General features: G+C 43.2%; 1 protein-coding gene across 1 annotated transcript in view; it reads left to right on the top strand.

The window, feature by feature from the left end:
* Positions 1–3,076: 3,076 nt before the first annotated feature.
* Positions 3,077–20,889, top strand: part of LOC129703927 (inositol polyphosphate-5-phosphatase A) — a 537,367-nt gene continuing 519,554 nt past the window's right edge. The window contains exon 1 of the mRNA XM_055646645.1: positions 3,077–3,690. Coding sequence (XP_055502620.1) covers positions 3,616–3,690 — 75 coding nt within the window. The 5' untranslated portion in view covers positions 3,077–3,615. The remainder of the gene's footprint in view (positions 3,691–20,889) is intronic.

The raw sequence follows: 20,889 nt of genomic DNA, 5'->3' as shown, positions 1-20,889 counted from the left end.
GAGAAAAGAGAGGTAGAGATGTGGGGATATCAAAGGAGTGAGTTCCCAGACTCAGGACTTTATAGATGATGGCATGGCTACCAATGGAGAAGTGATTAAATCTGGTAGTGCGAGAGGCTAGAATCCAAGAATTACAGGGAATTTTAGAGTTCATAGTAACTACAAAAATATAGAGATAAGGAGAGGGATACAGGAGAAGAGGGATTTAAAAAAATGTATGGCCAATTTAAAATAAAATTGTGGCATTACTGGAAGCCAAGGGCTAGGAGTTGATATGAGAATGGGATATGTTAGGAATGTGGGCAAAATGTTTACAGGTAGGACAACGAAGGATGGCCAAATTATATAGGAAAAAGCCAAATCGTGAGGTAATAAAGGTATGACAGTAGATCTCTATCAAGTGGACTGTAGGTAGGTTTGAGTTAAAAGACACTACGGATATGGAAAATGGTATTATAGTGAATGAATGGATAGGTAGCCTGAACATCATTAGATATTGGATAAGATACCAAGGATGGAAATAGTTTGGTTTATTTTCAAACAGAAATAGGAGTGGACTTAATCACTGGATTGTTCTGTCACCATTTTTTTCAATTAAAAGGAAAAAGCTGAGAAATCTGAAATAAAAGCAGATGCCACCAATACCCAGCCCATACAGCCATTGTGAAGAGAGAAACAGTTATGTTTTAAGTGTGCATGGCTTTTCATCATACAAGGATAGAGGTAAAGATAAAATGGAGGCAGAAGGAACTGCAGATGCTGGTTCGCAAAGTGCTCGAGTAACTTTGCGGGTCAAGCAGCACCTCTGAAGATCATGGATAGGTGACATTTCAGGTCGGGACCCTGCTTCACACTGACTGTAGGCACCAAACTTACAGAATAACGAAAGGCATTGATAGATGTGGAAAGGATGTTTCCACTGATGGGAGAGTCTAGGACCAGAGGTCATAGCCTCAGAATTCAAGGGCACTCTTTTAGAAAGGAGGTAAGGAGGAACTTCTTTAGTCAGAGGGTAGTTAATCTGTGGAACTCATTGTTACAGAGGGTTGTGAAGGCCGTCAGTTGATATATTTTAAGGCAGAGATAGACATATTCTTGATTGGAACAGGTGACAATGGTTACGGGGAGAAGGCAGGATTAGGAGGCAGAGATCAGCCATGATTGAATGGGAGAGTACTCGATGGGCCGAATGGCCTAATTCTACTATAACTTGTGAAGTTGTGAACAAAACATCAGCTAGCCATGGCAAGCAATGTAATATTGCACTGCACAGCCAACACGTTTTCTGCTGGAGTTCATCTTCAGGATGAATGTGAAAGCTCCATTGCCTCCAGTCAAGGACCAGGGACAGTCCAACCTCAGTAACTGTGAGCCCATTTGAAGGCCAAGCTCCCTGAAGCCATAATAGGGTGGCCCCTCCTTGAAACCTGCAAAACAAGGCATTTGTCTCAACCTGTCCCCACCATCATATCGCACATATGTGACTTTAATTTTAAATCCTTCTGCAACAGATGTTTTGTTTAGTTTAGTTTAGTTTAGTTTAGAGATACAGCACAGAAACAGGCCCTTCGGCCCACCAAGTCCGTGCCGACCAGTGATCCCCTACACATATTGAGAATGCTTTCGATACTGAGAAAAAAAGTGAAAATCTGATTAAAAAGATTCAACAAAAAAAGCAATGGAAAAGACTGGAAGAAATATATTCAGACTTTCGAAAAATTATGCAGATTAGAAATGGAACATTTCTTTGGAAAGAGTAGAGGTCAGGTTTGCAACCAGCTGGGGGTGAGGGTGGTGGCAGATTCGAAGATATTGAGTCTGTAAAACTGCCTTTACATATCTTGTCTGCTTAATATGTCAGTAGCTAGTCTAAATCTTGTTGCAATAAAATAGTAAATTTGCATCTTTCCCAACCTCAGGGCGTCGATGTAATTGGCAGCATGGTGGAGTAAATGTCACCTTAAGGAACCAAGCGCCATGTCTTTAAACTCTGTCCGTTTTTCACGATACAGAAGTTATGATAAACAGTCACGTTTCCATCCCTCGACATGACAACACTTTGCATTCACATAATAATCACTAAACGCTGCATCGGTTCATTTTAATCTGGCAAAACACCCACTTTTACTGATGTAAAATAAATGAATAGGCATGACACTTCCGAATGTAAATTATCAAACTAAGTTACAACCATAAGACGATCGACTCGCTGCTGATAAATTGAAAGATTTGACAGACGGAGACCGGATGCACGGGGGAGGTGGTGTATGTGTGCGTGTTTGTAAGTGTGTGTTTATGTGTGTATGTTTGTGAGTATGTGTGTGTGTTTTTATGTGTGTATGTTTGTGAGTGTGTAAGTTTGTGAGTGTGTATCTGTGTGTGTGTCAGTGTTTGTATGAGTGTGTGTGTGTGTGGGTGTGCGTGTGTGTTTATGCGTGTATGTTTGCGAGTGTGTGTAAATTTGTGAGTTGTGTCTGTGTGTCAGTGTTTGTATGAGTGTGTGTGAGTGTGTTTGTGAGAGTGTGCGGTGAGTGGGCGTGTGTGAGTGTGCGTGAGCGTGTGTGTTTGTATGAGTGTATGTGGATGAGTGTGTGTGTGTGTCTGTGTTTGTATGAGTGTGAGTGAGTGAGTGTGTGTTTGTATGAGTGTGTGTGAGTGTGTGTATGGGAGAGTGTGTGTGAGTGTGTGATCTCTAGATTCACGAGATAGCCTGGAGGGTTTAGATCTCCCAGTCCGCTGCCAATAGCAAAGTTCGTCTCCTCTTTATATTGCAATTTTTAACAGATTAAATAATAACCAGAAATGAAAACCTTTATTATTCTTAGTTGTTGCATTATTTTCTTCCATCTGGATGCACTAATTTCAAATCAATCCCACCCAGCAACTCAAGCTTTCTTCCAGCTGAGTTAGACACAAAATGCTGGAGTAACTCAGCGTGACAGGCAGCATCTCTGGAGAGAAGGAATGGGTGATACTTCGGGTCGAGACCCTTCCTCTTTCTTCCAGCGGTGCGGGGCTTTTCCAGTGGGGCCCACCGCCAGCAGAGGCGGTTGCCCGTTTAAGAGCGAGATCTTTTTTTCATCTGGTAACTGACGTCAGGACAGTTTAAAAAAAATATTCATGCCTTACGAGTCAATTTCACGCAATGTTTCCTGGGCGACAGATCACCCGAAAACAGGAGCCGAGGCGAAGATCAGCGGGAGAGTGAAATGTTTGGAAAGAGCGCGATCGGAAGCTGAGATCAGAGGCGGGCGAGGAAGGAGAAAGTTTCTTGTTGTTGGGTCGAGAGGCTGATAATGAGACAGCCCGCGGCTGTAGCAGCAGCAGCAGCAGCAGCAGCAGCGAGAGGCTGCCCCGCCGAGCCCCAGCACTGAGCCCGCAGCAGCAGCAGCAGCAGCAGCGAGCAGCAGAGACGCGGACACACTCACACACACAGAGGCAGAGAGACAGCGAGCGGCGCTGCGAATGAATGAAGAAGAAGGTGCAGTGATCACGGCGTGAGCACGGGATACAACACACACACAGACACACATAGTGCGGGCAGGGCAGCAGCCCCCGCAGCCTCTGTCTGACAGCCCCTTCCACTCACAATAAACTCGGCGCTGCTCACAGATTATGGCGGTGAAAACGCCTGCACAGGGCACCGGAGTCTTGCTGATCACAGCCAACGTCGGCTCCCTGTTTGAAGATGTAAGTCTGCCTTGTTTTTTTTTTAAACAGCGTGGGGCGAGTTGAGGGAGGCGGCGCGGAGTTGGTCTCTTGTGGGAGTGGTGAATTAGTGTGTGTAAAGGGAGTGTGGTGTGTATTTGTGTGTGTAGGTCTGTGTGTGTGGTGTAGGGGGATGAGTGTGTGGTGTATATGTGTGGTGTGTGGGGAGGAGTGTGTGTATGTCTATGTGTGTGTATGTGGTGTGTGTGTATCTGTGTGTGTATATATATCTGTCAGTGAGACAGATAGAGAGCGAGAGAGAGAGGAGTGGTTCTGTTTCCTCTCCCGCTCAGCTAGCCCTCTTGATCGGAGAGACAAGCAGTGTGTGAGCAGGCCTAGAGGTTTGTCTGGACTTTGCAGGCTGACGGGGGTTCCCCCTCTCTCCCCCCTCTCTCCCCCCGGCCCCTTGCCCCAGCAGCGAGCGGACGGAGCTGGGCTTGTGCGTCTCCCACTGGGTTGGTCGCGGTGTCCCAGCCCAACTAGTCAAGGTGCAGTCAGGGCGGGATCCCCGGCCGGCAGCACTTTGTACAGGACCGGCGCAGGATGTATACTGAACATAGAGCAATGGTCCCCCTCCCTCCCCCTCGGCGGCGCGCTGCTGTATTAACTGTATTACTTGAAGTCGTGGCGGGCACAGAGTAGTCTGCCCGCTGAGTTACTCCAGCATTTTGTATCTATCTTCGGTGTAAACCAGCATCTTGCGGTTCCTTCCTACACACAGTGTCAGGTCTGGGCCGGGAGGCTGAGACTCCCCCTCTGCCTGGCACCACAGCTGATTGTGACAGATTGCCCCCACCCCCGCTGCTTGCAATGGAGCTCTCCAGCGCACGTCTTGTCCCTAACCACAGGTACAGGGGGACAGGTCGTCCTGTGCTGTGACACAACCCGATTCATCCCTTTCCCCGCTTCTTTGGCACAATGAGCGGCGGGTGGCCGGCAAGGGGGCAGGAGCAAATCAGTAGTTAGACACAAAAAGCTGGAGTAACGCAGCGGGACAGGCAGCATCTCTGCAGAGAAGGGAATAGGTGACGTTTCGGGTCGAGAACAGCAGTGTTGGGGTGTGGAGGTTAACATCATCCCACAACCCTAACCAAAACTGAAATGTATATCCACTTTTGGGGGGATAGGGGATCTGAATGTGTGGCTGAGGAGCTGGAGCAGGGGGCATGGATTTAAATTCTTAGATTCAGTCCCTTGCGAGGGGTGACATAGGGACTGACGATGTAGAGTCGCTGTGGATATAATTGAGGAATTGTATAGGTAAGAAGACACTAATGGGAGTTATCGACGGCCCCCCAAACAGTAGCCTGGATATAGGGTGCAAGTTGCAGCAGGAGTTAACATTGGCATGTAACAAAGGTAATGCCACTGTGGTTATGGGAGATTTCAATATGCAGGTAGACTGAGAAAATCAGGTTGGTACTGGACCCCAGGAAAGGGAGTTTGTAGAATGCCTCCAAGATTGATTCTTAGAGCAGCTTGTACTGAGCCAACCAGAGAGAAGGCAATTCTGGATTTAGTGTTGTCCAATGAAGCATATTTAATAAGGGGACTCAAGGTAAAGGAACCACTTGGAGGTAGGGACCATAATATGTTTTAATCTGCAATTTGAGAGGGAGAAGGTTAAATCAGAAGTGTCAGTGTTGCAGTTGAACAAAGGGGACTATGAACGCATGAGAGAGGAGATGGCCAAGGTCGACTGGAAAAGGATCCAAGCAGGAATGATAGTGGAACAGCAACGGCAGGAATTTCTGGGCATAATCCGGAAGACACAGGATCATTTCATTCCAAAGAGGAAGAAAGATTCAAAGGGGAGTAAGAGGCAACCGTGGCTGACAGGGAAGTTAGGGATGGAATACAACTAAACGAAAAGATGTATAACACAGCAAAGAGTAGCGGGAAGCCAGAGGAATGGGAAACTTTCAAAGGACAACAGAAGGTAACAAAAAGGGTAATACGGGGTGAATAGATGAAGTACGAGGGGAAGCTGGCCAAGAATATAAGAGAGAGTAAAAAAATTATTTAGGTATGTTAAGAGAAAAAGATTAGTAAAGACAAATGTGAGTCGATTGAAGGCAGAAACAGGTGAAATTATTATGGGGAACAAGGAAATGGCAGGACAGTTGAACAGGTACTTTGGTTCTGCCTTCACGAAGGAAGGCACAAGCAATCTCCCAGATATACTAGAGGACAGAGGACCTAGGGAGGAAGAGGAACTGAAAGAAATTTGCATTCGGCTAGTATTGGGTAGACTGATGGGACTGAAGGGTGTTAAATACCCAGGGCCTGATGGTCTGCATCTGAGGGTACTCAAAGAGGTGGCTCTAGAAATCGTGGACACATTGGTGATCAATTTCCAATGTTCTATAGATTCAGGGTCAGTTCCTGTGGATTGAAGGGTAGCTAATGTTATCCCACTTTTCAAGAAAGGAACGAGAGAGAAAACGGGGAATTATAGACCAGTTAGCCTGACATCGGCGGTCGGGAAGATGCTGGAGTCAATTATTAAAGAAGTAATAACGGCGCATTTAGATAGCAGTAAAAGGATTGATCCAAGTCAGCATGGATTTATGAAGGGGAAATCCTGCTTGACTAATCTTCTGCATTTTTTGAGGATGTGACAAGTAAAATGGATGAAGGAGAGCCAGTGGATGTAGTGTATCCAGACTTTCAGAAAGCCTTTGACAAGGTCCCACACAGGAGATTAGTGGGCAAAATTAGAGCACATGGTATTGGGGGTAGGGTATTGACATGGAAAGAGAATTAGTTGGCAGACAGGAAACAAAGAGCAGGACAGGGTCCCTGTCAGAATGGAAGGCAGTGGCGAGTGGAGTGAGTGGCAATGTGAACTGTGAAGAGGATGCTAGGAGGTTGCAGGGTGACTTGGACAGGTTGAGTGAGTTGGCAGCTACATGGCAGATGCAGTATAATGTAGATCAATGTGAGGTTATCCACTTTGGCGGCAAGAACAAGGAGGCAGATTATTATCTCAATGGTGTCAGATTAGGAAAAAGGGAAGTGCAACAAGACCTGGGTTTTCTTGTACATCAGTCGCTGAAAGTAAACATGTAGGTACAGCAGGCAGTGAAGAAAGCTAATGGCAAGTTGGCCGCCATAACGAGAGGATTTGAGTAAAGAGGTCCTTCTGCGGTTGTACAGTGCTCTGGTGAGACCACATCTGGAGTTTTGCGTGCAGCTTTGGTCTCCTAATTTGAGGCAGTGCAGAGTAGGTTCACAAGGTTAATCTCCAGGATGGCGGGACTGTCATATGAGGAAAGATTGGAAAGACTGGGCTTGTATTCACTCGAATTTAGGATGAGATGGGATCTATAGAAACGTCTAAAATTATAAAAGGACTGGACAAGCTAGATGCAGGAAAAATGTTTCCAATGTTGGGGGAGTACAGAACCAGGAGCCACAGTCTAAGAATAAAAGGGAGGCCATTTAAAACTGAGATGATAAAGAAAAGTTTTCACCCAGAGAGTTGTGAATTGATGGAATTCTCTGCCACAGAAGGCAGTCGAGGCCAATTCACTGGATGGATTTAAAAGAGAGTTAGATCGAGCTCTAAGGGTTAGTGGAATCAAGGGGTATGGGGAGAAGGCAGGCACGGGTTACTGATTGTGGATGATCAGCCATGATCACAATGAATGACGGTGCAGGCTCAAAGGGCCGAATGGTCTCCTCCTGCACCTATTTTCAATGTTTCTACGTTTTTCACTCGGGTGACCCCACTCGTTCGGGAGCAGTGGGGTTCTGGGTTTGGTTGGTTGCCACACACATGTGCAGAGACTTCTGTGTGAATGCAAAGTCAACGAGAAGCTTTCCAGCGCTTGATATGGGGCTCAAGCCATTCATGACAAAGTAAAATGCTGCAGTGTTAGAAACACTGAAAAATAGTTTTCACGTCATCAGAAAACCTGGCAGAAAACTGCCCCCCAAAAACCTTTCAAACTCCTGTTGCTCTGCTGCTTTTAGGCCATGTTCTGAAAAGGGTCCAGACCTGATAGGTCCATTCCATAAACAAATGCTGTAGTATATATAGTTCTTCCAGAATAGGCACAAAATGCTGGAGTAACTGAGCGAGGGCAGGCAGAATCTCTGGAGAAAAAGAATGGGTGACGTTTCTGCTCGGAACTCTTTCTTTCCTTCTTGCTTTTCTTCTTGCTCAGAAAACTTGGCAACATGGCTGGGGAAAAAATACAGAGGGCTTAATGGTTGAGGATTGATGGTCGTAGAGTTCTGGAAGAAAGGTCATCGCCCTTAACCGTTTTCCTCTCCTGATCAGCGGAGTTTTGTTTTGCATTTTCTCTGTTGCATCCGACATATCCGCATCAGGAACAGTCCAGTGGGAAAAAATGAACATGCTAATAATAGGCTGTGGTCGTGTGTGCGACTGCAACAGCCTTTGTTGGAACTCGTTCATCGTTTTTTTTTCCCTATTGTTCTTGCATTCAAAGCTGAAAGCCAAGTCTAGAGCTAGGCTGCCATAAACACTTAAGGGTCATAATGGTTGCATGACAAAGTTGGTTGTATGTGCTCCAAGCTAGCAGCTGGCTTATTTGAAGGTTTTAGATACCAGTGGGACTGACATTCCATTGTGGTGGAGAGAACTCTTTAACGTCTAATCTTCTGATGTAAAATTAGACCGAAACCCATATGTTTATTTGGATAAATGCTGGGTCCGCATGATGTTACTGGAAGATGTGTAGTGGTCTTTTGCTAATATTCAATTAGTTGCAAAGCCCCCCCTCCCCCACCCCTCCCCCCACCCCCCCCCCCCCTCCCCCCCCCCGCACCCAAACAAAATGATCAACTAACTATTCTGCCCATTGCTACTTCTTGGATGTAATGCATGAAAGCAAGTTACCAAGAACTCTTAAAATGTGAAGAGATCTCATATTTTGTTCAGAGATGCGTTGAGAAACTATTTTAGCAAATTCAAATCTCTCAGTGAAATGACCCAGAAAAATATATTTCAAAGCATCAGGAAGGCAGAATGCTGCACCTGAAGTTCACACTGAGTTTCTCCATGGGTTTCATTTAGTTCCGCAGTTGCCTTTAAGTTATGTTGGATAATACGTGCAAAAGGAGAGATCATGGCCTGTAAATGCTGTGTTTGCGTGAATTTAAATGTTCAGTCTCTTCCTTACTACTGTTTGTAGTAGATGTGGAGAGAGACCTGCAAACAATTTGCTGTTCCTCAAACTCACCAAGTGGTGCTCTCTGCATCTCCAGTAATATTGAGGGTTTTAGCGGCTCTCAGATCTTTCTGTGAAAGCATTATGGTTTATCATAGCATAACAACTGATGAACTACCATTTCCAATTCCACCAGAAATGTATATTCAAATACAAGCCTGGATCCAATTTGAATATCTGAAGTAGTTCTGCTATTGGAGAACCTATATACAATGTGTTTCCTGCACATGTTGATATGGTTACTTAATCATCAATGTCAGAATCTCTAATTAAAGAACATCAATGCAAACATTTTACTTCATTAAATTAATACTGTTATGACTAGAATTGATCGCTGAATAGCTTACACTTGCCAATAGTTTTAGTGTTAAATGGTGCACTCTTTACTCCAGCTTGTCACTGGTAGTATGTGTGCATAAGTCAATTCCAGTGAGTGTCGTACCTAGAGGCTTATGCCCCTGTCCCACTTAGGAAACCTGAACGGAAACCTCTGGAGACTTTGCGCCCCACCCAAGGTTTCTGTGCGGTTCCCGGAGGTTCCCGGAGGTTTTTGTCAGTCTCCCTACCTGCTTCCACTACCTGCAACTACCTGCAACCTCTGGGAACCGCACGGAAACCTTGGGTGGGGCGCAAAGTCTCCAGAGGTTTCCATTGAGGTTTCCTAAGTGGGACAGAGGCATTAGGGCCACACAGCATGTAACTTGTTCTCACCTAATAAACAGCCAACAATTACCTGTTTCCTTTATCACCGTTACTTTTTTGCATACTTTTAATTCATTTCTTCTAAACCTCTCTACATCACCGTCTATATCTTGTTTCCCTTTCCCCTGAAGAAGGCTCGACCCAAAACGTCACCTATTTCTTTCTCCAGAGATGCTGTCTGACCCGCTGAGTTACTCCAGCTTTTTGTGTCTATCTTTGGAAATAGGCCTTGTGCCACATCTGGTTGATGCTGGCCAAGATGCCCATCTACGCTAGTTCCACGTCCACTTTTGACCTACACCCTCTGAAACCATTTCCGTTCACATTCTTGTGCAAATGTCTTTTAAATGTTGGTTTAGTATCTGTCTCGGGCACTTCCTCTGGCAGCTCATTCCATGTACCCTCCACCCTCTGTGATAAAGTTGCCCTTCAGCTTCTGTCACATATTTACCCTCTCACCTTAAACTCATGCCCTCTCATTCATGATTCCCTAACCATGGAAAAAAGGCTGTGTGCTAATCTATAAACCCCCATGATTTTATATATCTCTGTATGATCATCCCTCAGTCTCTGATGCTCCAATGAATAATGTCTTTGCCCAACCTGCGTAACCTCTCCCTATAACTCAGTCCTTCCTGGTGACACCTTCATAAATCTTTCATGCACGCTTTCCGGTTGAATGGCATCATTCAGACAACAGAGTGATCAAAACTGAACACAGTTCCCCAAAAATGCGGCTTCATTAATGTCTTATCCAATTGTAACATAATATCCCAACTTCTAACTTTGTCACAAACATGCATATGTTGATATTTTAATATGTGATTTTAGCCTTCCCTGTGAAACATGTAAGACCAGTGTTAACATTAAATATAATAGGGATCACATAACCAGCTGCAGGATTGAAGTGTAATAGGATAAAGCAAATTGATATAATTGAAGTAAAAACAAATTCTTTTAAAAAAATCAGCGTACACTTTCTCTAGATTTTTGGTGTGAATTTAGTCCCAGTGAGAAGGCAACCTATAAGGTTAATGCAGTTTGATCTGGAATTGTACTGTGAAAAAAAGCTTTCATTGTACCACCTATGTTATAGATATTAAAGAATTTAAGTTAATCAGTTATTAGTTTAATATGTTTTGTTTTGACTCAGTCATGTTTGAGCCAATAGCTTCAGATTGGGTACAAGTAATAAACAATAGCCAATAGGTGCAGGAGGAGGCCATTCGGCCCTTCGAGCCAGCACCGCCATTCATTGTGATCATGGCTGATAGGACATTTGGGATTAATTATTTTGCCAATATCATTGATGTTTAAATAGGACAATTTTATTTTTAATTAAAATGCTTGCTTAAGCATCACAAGCAATTTTCATAACTTTAGTTTTGTTAGAACTCCCTTCTATATTTTTCAAAATACATCATCATTGTTGTATAAGGATCTTGCTGATAGAAGGCACATTTGCAACACTGACCCACTGCTCTTATGCTTGAATCAGAATGTTTGTGTTGAAATCCTACTCCGTAGATCTGAACACATAATCTCACTACAATGTAGCAGCATAACAGGAGTCGTATTTGGTATGTGATGTTGAATAAAGATCTCATCTCCCCTTCCAGTTAAAAATAAAATATTCTCTGCCACTATTTAAAGAGCATGAGAGTGACCTGATTAATATTAATTTCTCATTTAACTCCAGCGAAGGAAATAACCTGGCCATTTATACACACACATAAAGCTGTGGATTCTAGAAATACAAGTATAAATTAGGAATAATTGAACATACGTCAGGTAGCTCCTATGGTAGAAAAATAGAGATAAAAAGCCCCTGTCCCACTTAGGCAAATTTTTTGACGACTATAGGCGACTAGGCTGTTGCCACATGGTCGCGGGGTGACGCCTGTATGGTCGTGAGTTGTCTCCTCAAGTCGCCTAAAGATTCGTAACATTTTTCTGGTCGCTGCTGGATTTTGAAATGTTCAAAAATGTTGGCGACTGTGGGCATGATGTAGCTTGTCGTCTCCTGTCATAGGTGCTGTCGTAGGTTGTCGCCAGGATGACGTAGGTTGTTGCCGGGTGCTGACTTTGGCGAATTCCATTGGCGACTACCTACGTCAACTGGCGACAGGTACCTGCGACTATAATGTCTTCAGTTGTTGCCGACAGGGTCGTTGCTTATCGTAACTTGTCGCGGGCGGACGTAGGTTGACTTTGCTTGTCGTAGGTTGTCGCCTGAGTGGTCGTAGGTGGACGTCCTAATGGGTCGTTGGTTGTCGGTAGCTTCCACGTAGCTTGACATCGACTAGGCGGTGGGTCGTCGTAGCTTGTCGTAGACATGGTTGTATGGGGGGGGGGGGGGGTCCAGTCACCGCTATCTCGGCAACCTGCTACGACTGTGACAGTCTTTGGAAAAATCGCCTAAGTGGGACAGGCCCTTTACTGTTTCAGGTCAGTGATTCTTTTCATTAGAGCAACAGAAGTAGTTTACAACGACAGTTCATTGACTCTTCAACTTTAACCCTGCTTGAGTCTCTGTGGTGTTGATTTCCAGTAATTCTATCTTTATTATGTGATTGTTATGTAATTGCTGTTTGTGGGACTTCACTGTGAATGACTGCTGTCTTATTTCCTACACTACAACAGTGACTACACTTTCATAAATATTTAACTGCTTGTAAAGCAATTTGGGACATCCCGGGGTCATGAAAGGTGTTATGTAAATTGAAGATCATCATTACATATTCTTTATTGCGTTTCTATGTTAGTTCAGGTTCATATCCAGAGAGCTCTGCCTCAGATTGCTACTCACTTGCTGAATTTGTGAGGTGAACTAATGTTCCTTTGCAGAAGGCAAGGCAAGGCAAAGCAAGGCAACTTTATTTATATGGCACATTTCATACACGAGGCAGACTCAAAGTGCTTCACATAAAAACATGTTATACAATAAAATGAAATAATAAAATGAAATAAAATAGAACTAAAAGAAAAGAAAAGCAAAATTAAAAATGCATTATAAAAAGTGCAAGAGTTAAAAGTGCAATGTAGTTAAGATTTAGCTGAAAGCTAAAGTAAACATAAAAGTTTTCAGTCTTGTTTTAAAAGTGGTCAAAGTTGAGGCAAGTCTTAAATCTTCAGGAAGTTTATTCCAGCTATTTGTTGCATAGTAACTAAATCCTGCTTTCCCATGTTTTGTATTTACTCTGGGAATCACTAACAGATTGGTTTCAGAAGATCTTAGCGGTCTAGAAGGCTTATATTGTGGAAGCATGTCAGTGATATACTTTGGTCCAAAACCATGTAGTGATTTATAGGTGAGCAGCAGGATTTTAAAATCAATTCTCTGACATACAGGGAGCCAATGTAAGGATTTAAGAATTGGTGTAATGTGTTCAAATTTTTTGGTCTTTGTTAGAACTCTAGCAACAGCGTTCTGAACAAGCTGTAGCTGCCTGACAGTTTTTTTAGGAAGACCTGCAAGGAGACCGTTACAATAATCTAGCCTGCTATTAATAAAGGCATGTACAAGTTTTTCTAAGTCTTGAGCTGACATGAGTCCTCTTAATCTTGCTACGTTTTTGAGGTGATAGTAGGCCAATTTTGTTACTGATTTGATGTGACTGTCGAAATTTAAATCTGAATCCATAATGACCCCAAGATTTCTGGCTTTGTTTGACGTTTTCAGGGTCAGAGAGTGTAGGTGTTGGGTTACTTTAAGCCTTTCTTTTTTTAGCACCAAAAACAATTATCTCCGTTTTGTCCTTATTTAGTTGGAGAACATTTTGGCACATCCAGTCTTTGACTTGCTCAATGCACTGGCACAGCAGATCTATGGGGCGATAGTCATTTGGTGATAGCGCTACATAGATTTGAGTGTCATCGGCATAGAAGTGGTGGTCAATATTATTATTTGGCATGATTTGCCCTAGTGGGAGCATGTAGATGTTGAATAAAGAAGCAAATCAAGACACTTTTTTTGGCAAACACTGGTGGCTTCTCTGAACAGTGCTAAGTTCTGAATTGTTGGCTGGAATAGATGGATGAGTGGGATAGATGCCCATTACTGCGGAGGCTTCAAATAAGCCCTGACCACGATTGAACAAGAGGAAGAGGACTGCGCTTTGCTGCCTTCACAGTGGGAACCATTATTTTTATGTTTAATGTCTAATTCTTTAATGTTGTGTTTATTTTTATCGGTGTGCTGCAATGGCAACTCAAATTTCACTACACCAATTGGTGTATGTGATATTAAATGTCCTTTGTCCTTTGTCCTTTATTTAAGCAGAAAATTAATGAGCCCAGAGTTGGTGAATCGAGGACAAGAGGACATGGGTTTAAGGTGAAGGGGAAAAGATTTAATAGGAATCTGAGGGTTAAAAGTGTGGTGGGCGTATGGAACAAGCTGCCAGAGGAGGTAGTTGAGGTAGGGACTATCCCAACATTAAAAAACCAGTTAGACAGCTACATGGATAGTACAGGTTTGGAGGGTTAGTGACCAAACGCTGGTAGGTAGGAGTAATGTAGCTGGGACACGTTGGCCGGTGTGGGCAAGGTGGGCCGAAGGCTCCATTTCAACGCTGTTTCAATCTATGAGTCGATGACTATGAGTGAAAGGCAAAAAACATTGGAAGTAAAGCTCCATTATAGCTCAACATTCAATTGTTTATTATTTAAGAAAGTATTTCATAAATATCTGAGCTGCAACGAGATGAAACAATGGCAGTTAAATGGCGTGGATGCATTTCATTTAAAAAATATATAATTTGCTGCTCTGGCAGATTCATTTAATTTCAAAGCATGTACTATGCATTGTTTATTTCTTCCTTCATTTAAAACAAAAATACTGCTTAAAACTTATCAATAATGTACTCCATTCTCCATAAGCCACTACCGAGAAGTAATGATATGATTCTGATGTCTTTGAAAAAATTGTACTCATGACCCATTTGTAAAGTTCGTCGGTGTAGATGCACTGGTGATGCTTTCATTAGCAATGAGAAAATGCTCACATGTCTGGCCTGTTGCACATGATGGTTATCCAGCACAAAAAATCGGCCAAGCGGACTAATGGAAACATAGGTTACTGTAAATAGACACAAAATGCTGGAGTAACTCAGCGGGACAAGCAGCATCTGTGGAGAGAAGGAATGGGTGACGTTTTGGATCGAGAACCTGCTTCAGACTGAGATTCAGCGGGGAGGGAAACAAGATATGGAAGGGTACAAGGAACATGTAAGGTGTGAAAAGAACATCAAAGCAGACGATGCTCAAGGAAATGTACGATGGGTATTTGTTGGTTGGGGTGACCACGATGCACTCAAACAGTGACATTAATCAGGAGGACAGTGAGAGAACTAGGGTGGGGAAGGGACAGAGTGAGAGGGAAAACAAGGGTTACTTGATGTTAGAGAAATCAATATTCATGCCGCTGGGTTGGAAGTTGCCCAAACAAAATATGAGGTGCTGTTCCTCCAATTTGCATTTGGCCTCAATCTGACAGTGGAGGAGACCCAGGACAGAAAGATCAGTGTGGGAATGGGAGAAGGAGTTATGCCCCTGTCCCACTTACGCAATTTTTAATGCGACTACAGGCGACTAGGCTGCCGCCACATGGTCTCCAGGGTGTCGCCCGTATGGTCGTGGGTAGTCTCCTCAGTAGCGTTTTTCTGGTCGCCGCTGGATTTTGAAACGTTCAAAACTTTTCGGCGACAGTTGGCTTGATGCCATTGAGCATAGCTTGACTTCTCCTGATGTAGACAAGACTTTGCCTTCCATCAGAGTGAGGAGGAGATTCACTGTGATGGATGTTTATGTAAACTGTGTTGGTTGTGTGTCTTGCCGCTTTTCTTGTTGTATGACTACAGAAACCAAATTTCGTTTGAACTTCATTTGAGGTTCAAATGACAATAAATAAGTTGTATTGTATTGTTTGTAGGTGCTGTCATAGGTTGTCGCCAAGATGACGTAGGTTGGCGCCAGGATCACGTTGGTTGTCGCCAGTGCTGACCAATGAATTCCATTGGCGACTACCTGCGTCAACCTACATCATCCGGCGACAAGTACCGGCAACTAAATTATCTTACCTTGTCGCGGGTGGACGTAGGTTGTCGTAGGTATGGTCGTAGGTGGATGTCCTAATGGGTCGCCAGTTGTCGGTAGCTTGCCATAGCTTGGCCGTACAGAGGTAGGTTGTTGTAGTCATTGTCGTAGACATTGTTGTAGAGGGGTCCAGTCGCCGGTTTTTCGGCGACCTGCTATGAATGACAGTCACCGAAAAAATCGCCTAAGTGGGACAGGCCGATAAAAGTGTTTAGCATCTGGGATATCATGTAGGCCCAGGTGGACCGAGCGGAGGTTCAGTGAAACGATCGTCCAGTCCATGCTTGGTCTCGCTGATATATAGGAGTCCACACCTAGAACAGCGGACACAATAGATGATGTTGGAGTTGGTGCAAGTGAACATCTGCCTCTTCTGAAAGAACAGTTGGGGTCTTTGGATAATAATAATAATAATAATAATAATAATAATAATAATAATAATAATAATAATAATAATAATAATAATAATAATTTTATTTATATAGCACTTTTAAACAAAATCACTTTGAACCAAAGTGCTTTACAGAAATTGATTAAACTAATTGAATAGATTAAATGTCAATAAATCCATACAAAATAAAAAATAAAAAAGAAAAAAAAAAAAAGAAAAAAAGTCACAGAACAGTACACTAGAAATCAACAAGAAACGTCCCCCCACAGCAGAATTCACTGTGAGGGAAGGCACTAAAAATATCCAGTTCTCCCCCTCATAGTCCACCCGAGGTCGGGGTCTATATGTGGCCTCCTCAGCCAACCCGATGTTTTCAGGCCCTCTGCCGCGAAGCTGGATCACCGGCGTCGGGTGAACATTCTTCAGCGATGGAGCGAGGGAGGAGGTATAGAATCAGGTGTTGCATCTCCTGGCGTTGCAGGGGAAAGTACCTTGGGAGGGGGTGGTTTGGGTTGGAAGGGATGTGTTAACCAGGGAGTTGTGGAGGGAATAGTCTCTATGGAATGTGGAAAGGGGTGCAGATGAGAATGTTATTGTATGTGTTTTCCTGTTTCATGCAATGCTATAATCGGCTGTATAGTTTGATGATAAGGCATTGTGCTGTACATCTAGTTCTGTTCATGGGAAATATGTAAATACATCACATATCTTTTTAAAGTGATTCTTGCTCATGCAAATATTTTGCTATCAGATGTCATGAATCTGATTAAGGATAATTAATTCCACATATTACTGACCTGTGTTGGTACTAAAATCAAAAAGAACTTGGCATGCAAAACAGCATAGGTCAATATTATTTATGTAAAGTAGTTACAGTGGTACGGATGAGGAAGTTTGATGCATCCAAATTTGCTGGTGATTCAATGCTGGTTGGCTGTGTGGCCAATGAGGAGGATAGGGACAGCATTGAGCGTGAGACTCACGCATTTCACCCAATTCTCACGCTCTCACGTTGATCACAAATTTCTCATGCTTTATCGTGAGAAATTCTGTGATCAACGAGAATTTCACAACTAATATCAACTGCTTGTGTGTGCGTCTGTTGGCAAGACAGTGGCATTCTTATTCTCTGTTATTCTCACTTGCCCGAACTGTCACACATCTCCAAACCACGTCCCCATGCAAATTTACATTGAAAGACACGGACCGGGCAGTGAATGAGTGTCACCCAGCGCAGCAAGTAAGGCCATGTCCTGCTCCCCGGCGGCAGTCGTATTTAAGGATTTGCGGGAAGTGGCTGACATGATCGAAGCCGGCAAGCTGCAGGAGAGAGATACCTGGGCTGCGGAACCGGGGGGGGGAGAGTAGAAATGTCCCCAATCTCATTGTTTTATTAATTGAACATGTAGATGAACATCCTCGAGGAGTGTAATCAGATGGCACTTTCTATCTAAGGGCCAAGTGCTTGATTATAATCTGATTTCCATACATGAATAAACTAAGATCATTCATGTGCTGCACCTGTTGATCAGAGCCTAGCTCTTCCGTGGAATGTAATTTGTAATATAGCCTTACCTTGTTCACAGCTAATCCAATTTAAAGCATAAAATTGCATTCAAGTGTAAGTTAAAAGACTTGCTACAGTATGCACCAGATTGCATAATTTCAAGCTGAAAAAGGCAAAAGCTCCATACCACAGGAGGGGCAGCACCCCCCACCCCTCCACGGTCACTACGCTCCCTCGGCTTGGTCACTCACAATTTCTCACTCCCAACTCTCACCCAATGTTGGCAGCCCTGATAGGGACAAGTTAAGTGGGTGGCAGTGAGGGACATAATAAGCAAATATTTGAGGCTGTCCACTGTTCCAAAAGAAGGATTGAAAGATTGATAAATGTTGAGAGGAACCTGCTTCTCTTTGGACATAGGAATCCAGGAGCAGCAAGCAATCAGGGAAACAAATCTTAGGTAGGGCTTTATTGCACAGTGATTTCAGTACAAGAGTAGTGATGTCTTGATCCAATTGTATAGGACGGTGATGAGACCAGGTCTATAATACGATACGATACGACAGAACTTTATTTATCCCAGGAGGGAAATTGATCTGCCAACAGTCATAAAACACACAAAATACATGAAACATGAATTTAAAGTGGCGAGTGGAAAGGCTTGGGGGATATGCAAAGATTGAGGGTGGGTGGGTGGAGAAGGGAGTCAGTCTCTGTCTCAGTCTACCCCACAACAGAAGAGGGAGGAGTTGTACAGTTTGATAGTCACAGGGAAGAAGGATCTCCTGTGGCGTTCTGTTCTGCATCTTAGTGGAACCAGTCTGTTGCTGAAGGTACTCCTCAGGTTGACCAGTGTGTCATGGAGAGGTGAGCTGTTTTGTCCAGGATGCTCTGCAGTTTGAGGAGCATCCTCCCCTCCTAGACCACCCCCCCATGAATCCAACTCCGCCCCCAGGACAGAGCCAGCCTTCCTGATGAGTTTGTTGATCCTATTGGCGTCCGCGGCCTTCAGCACACGGCAGCGAAGAAGTTGGCAATGGCTACCACCAATTGGTAGAACATCTGCAGCATCTTACTGCAGATATTGAAGGAGCGGAAATGTCTGCAATGTTGAATAAAGTAATCTGAGCAATACATCTGAAACCCAGTCCATAACGTCACCTATCCATACCCTCCCCAGATGCTGCATGACCTGCTGAGTTGTTCAAGCACTTTTATATATATTTTTGTAAACCAGGGTCTGCCATTCCTTGTGTCTCCATGTTGAACACAGTCCTGGTTTCCTCACTGAAGGAAGGATATTAAAAATAGTACTGGAGTAAGTCAGCAGGTCAGGCAACATCTCTGGAGAATATAGAGATGTGGCATTTTGGGTCAGACTACACTTGTCATCGAGAATGAAAGTTTACCAGGTCAATTTCTTAGATAGTGGGTTTGTTGTATGAGGAAAGATTAAGCAGACCAAAACTGTACACTCATAACGTTAAAAGAATAAAAGTTGTAAAAGATGTGATTGTAATGCTTAAAATTATTATCAGACTTGAAGGGTAGGTACAGGTTGAGGTTTTCCCTGGTTGGTAACTATGCAACCAGGAATCACAGTCTTTAAATAAGTGACTAACCGTTCTGAATGCGGATGAGAAGTAAATTGTACATGCAGATGCACATGGAATTTCCTGTCCATGAGTGCTCTGGAGGCTCAGATGCTCGGTATATTCAAGACAGAAATCAATAGACCTTTTGCTGTTAACAGAATCAGGGGATGTTGACGTTTCTGCAAGCAAGAGATACTGAAATAAAAGGATCAGCTATGAACCCTCTGTACACCGTAAAAATGCTCGATTGTAATCACGTCTTTCCGCTGACTGGATGGCACGCAACAAAACCTTTTCACTGTACGTCGGCACACGTGACAATAAACTAAATTGAAACCTAGTCAAAATCAGAGCAGGTACAAGGGGGTGAAGTGCCTGCGACTGCTTCTGTGAAAATCGAATAGCTCTGTAATGACATTACACTGAAGTACTTTGCCAAGTTCAATAAGTTCTTCAGAAAGATAGTCTAATCTTCCTTTTAATAAACAGATATCAGAATACATGTTTATAGTCAACCATACCCATTGAAAACTTTCAGAAGAGTAAGAGCCAAATGTTCCAAATGTAACGACAAGTTAAAAAAATATTTGCTCCTCTAGATGTTGTGATGTTTTACTGCATGGACTTGGTAATGGATTCTAAGCATTTTTAGAAATAAACCATTTTATAAATGGTTATCAGGGTTGTCAATGTTGTAAAATATTCAGTCTTGGCTCATCAGTAGTACTAATGCATTTCATTCAAGTGTTGAGGCTTTATACCCCACTTGAGATATAATCAGTTCTATTGCAGTAATAAAATATACTGAGGTGCTGCATTTTGGATGATACATTAGCCCTTCTATCCATTTGGGGGGGATGCACAATAATATTTTGACATAAATTGAGAAAAGAGCAGGATGGTTCAAGTAACAGAGACCTCAGCTCCTATTTGTATAGTTATTTAAGCTATAGAAACAGAAGCCAAAAAAAATCTCAAGGAACTTTAGAGAAGCAGTTCCAAAATTAAAATTAATGCCAATCTGCATAAGGAGATAAGACAGATGATGGAAATCTTGGTCAGAGAGGTAGGCTGTAAGGCATCGCAGAGGAGAAAGAAAGATTTAGTTAGGAATTTCACAACCTGGGACCTTGGTAGCTGAAGGTAAACCATCAAGGATGGTGCGATTGAATTTAGAATGACCAAGAGAACAAAATTAGAACAAATATCTCAGAGGGTGCAGGGCTGGAGGAAATTATAGAGAAAGGGAGGTGGAAAAATCATTTGTGAAACAGGGATAATAATTTTGAAAAGGTCTTAATGGGAGTTCATGTCAGTCATTTCACACTGGGGTAATGGGTGCAGACAGTAGAATTTATATTGAAGAAGATAGACACACATTGCTGGAGTAACTCAGCGATGCAGGCAGCATCTCTGGATACAAGGAATGGGTGACTTTTTAGGTCGAGACCCTTCTTCAGACTCGACCCGAAACGTCACCCATTCCTTCTATCCAGAGATGCTGCCTGTCCTGCTGAGTTACTCCAGCATTTTGTGTCTATCTTTCGGCGTAAACCAGCATCCGCAGTTCCTTCCTACACAAATTTCCAATGGCCTTGCATAAAGAGAATAGAAGAAGGGAGGTTGGTCTTTGTAATGGTCAATTCTATATATAATTAATAACATTTAACATTGTTGAAACAGATTGCT

This window comes from Leucoraja erinacea, chromosome 15 (genome assembly GCF_028641065.1).
Source record: "Leucoraja erinacea ecotype New England chromosome 15, Leri_hhj_1, whole genome shotgun sequence".
Lineage (NCBI taxonomy): Eukaryota > Metazoa > Chordata > Chondrichthyes > Rajiformes > Rajidae > Leucoraja > Leucoraja erinaceus.
This window is presented reverse-complemented; position numbering and strand designations above follow the sequence as displayed.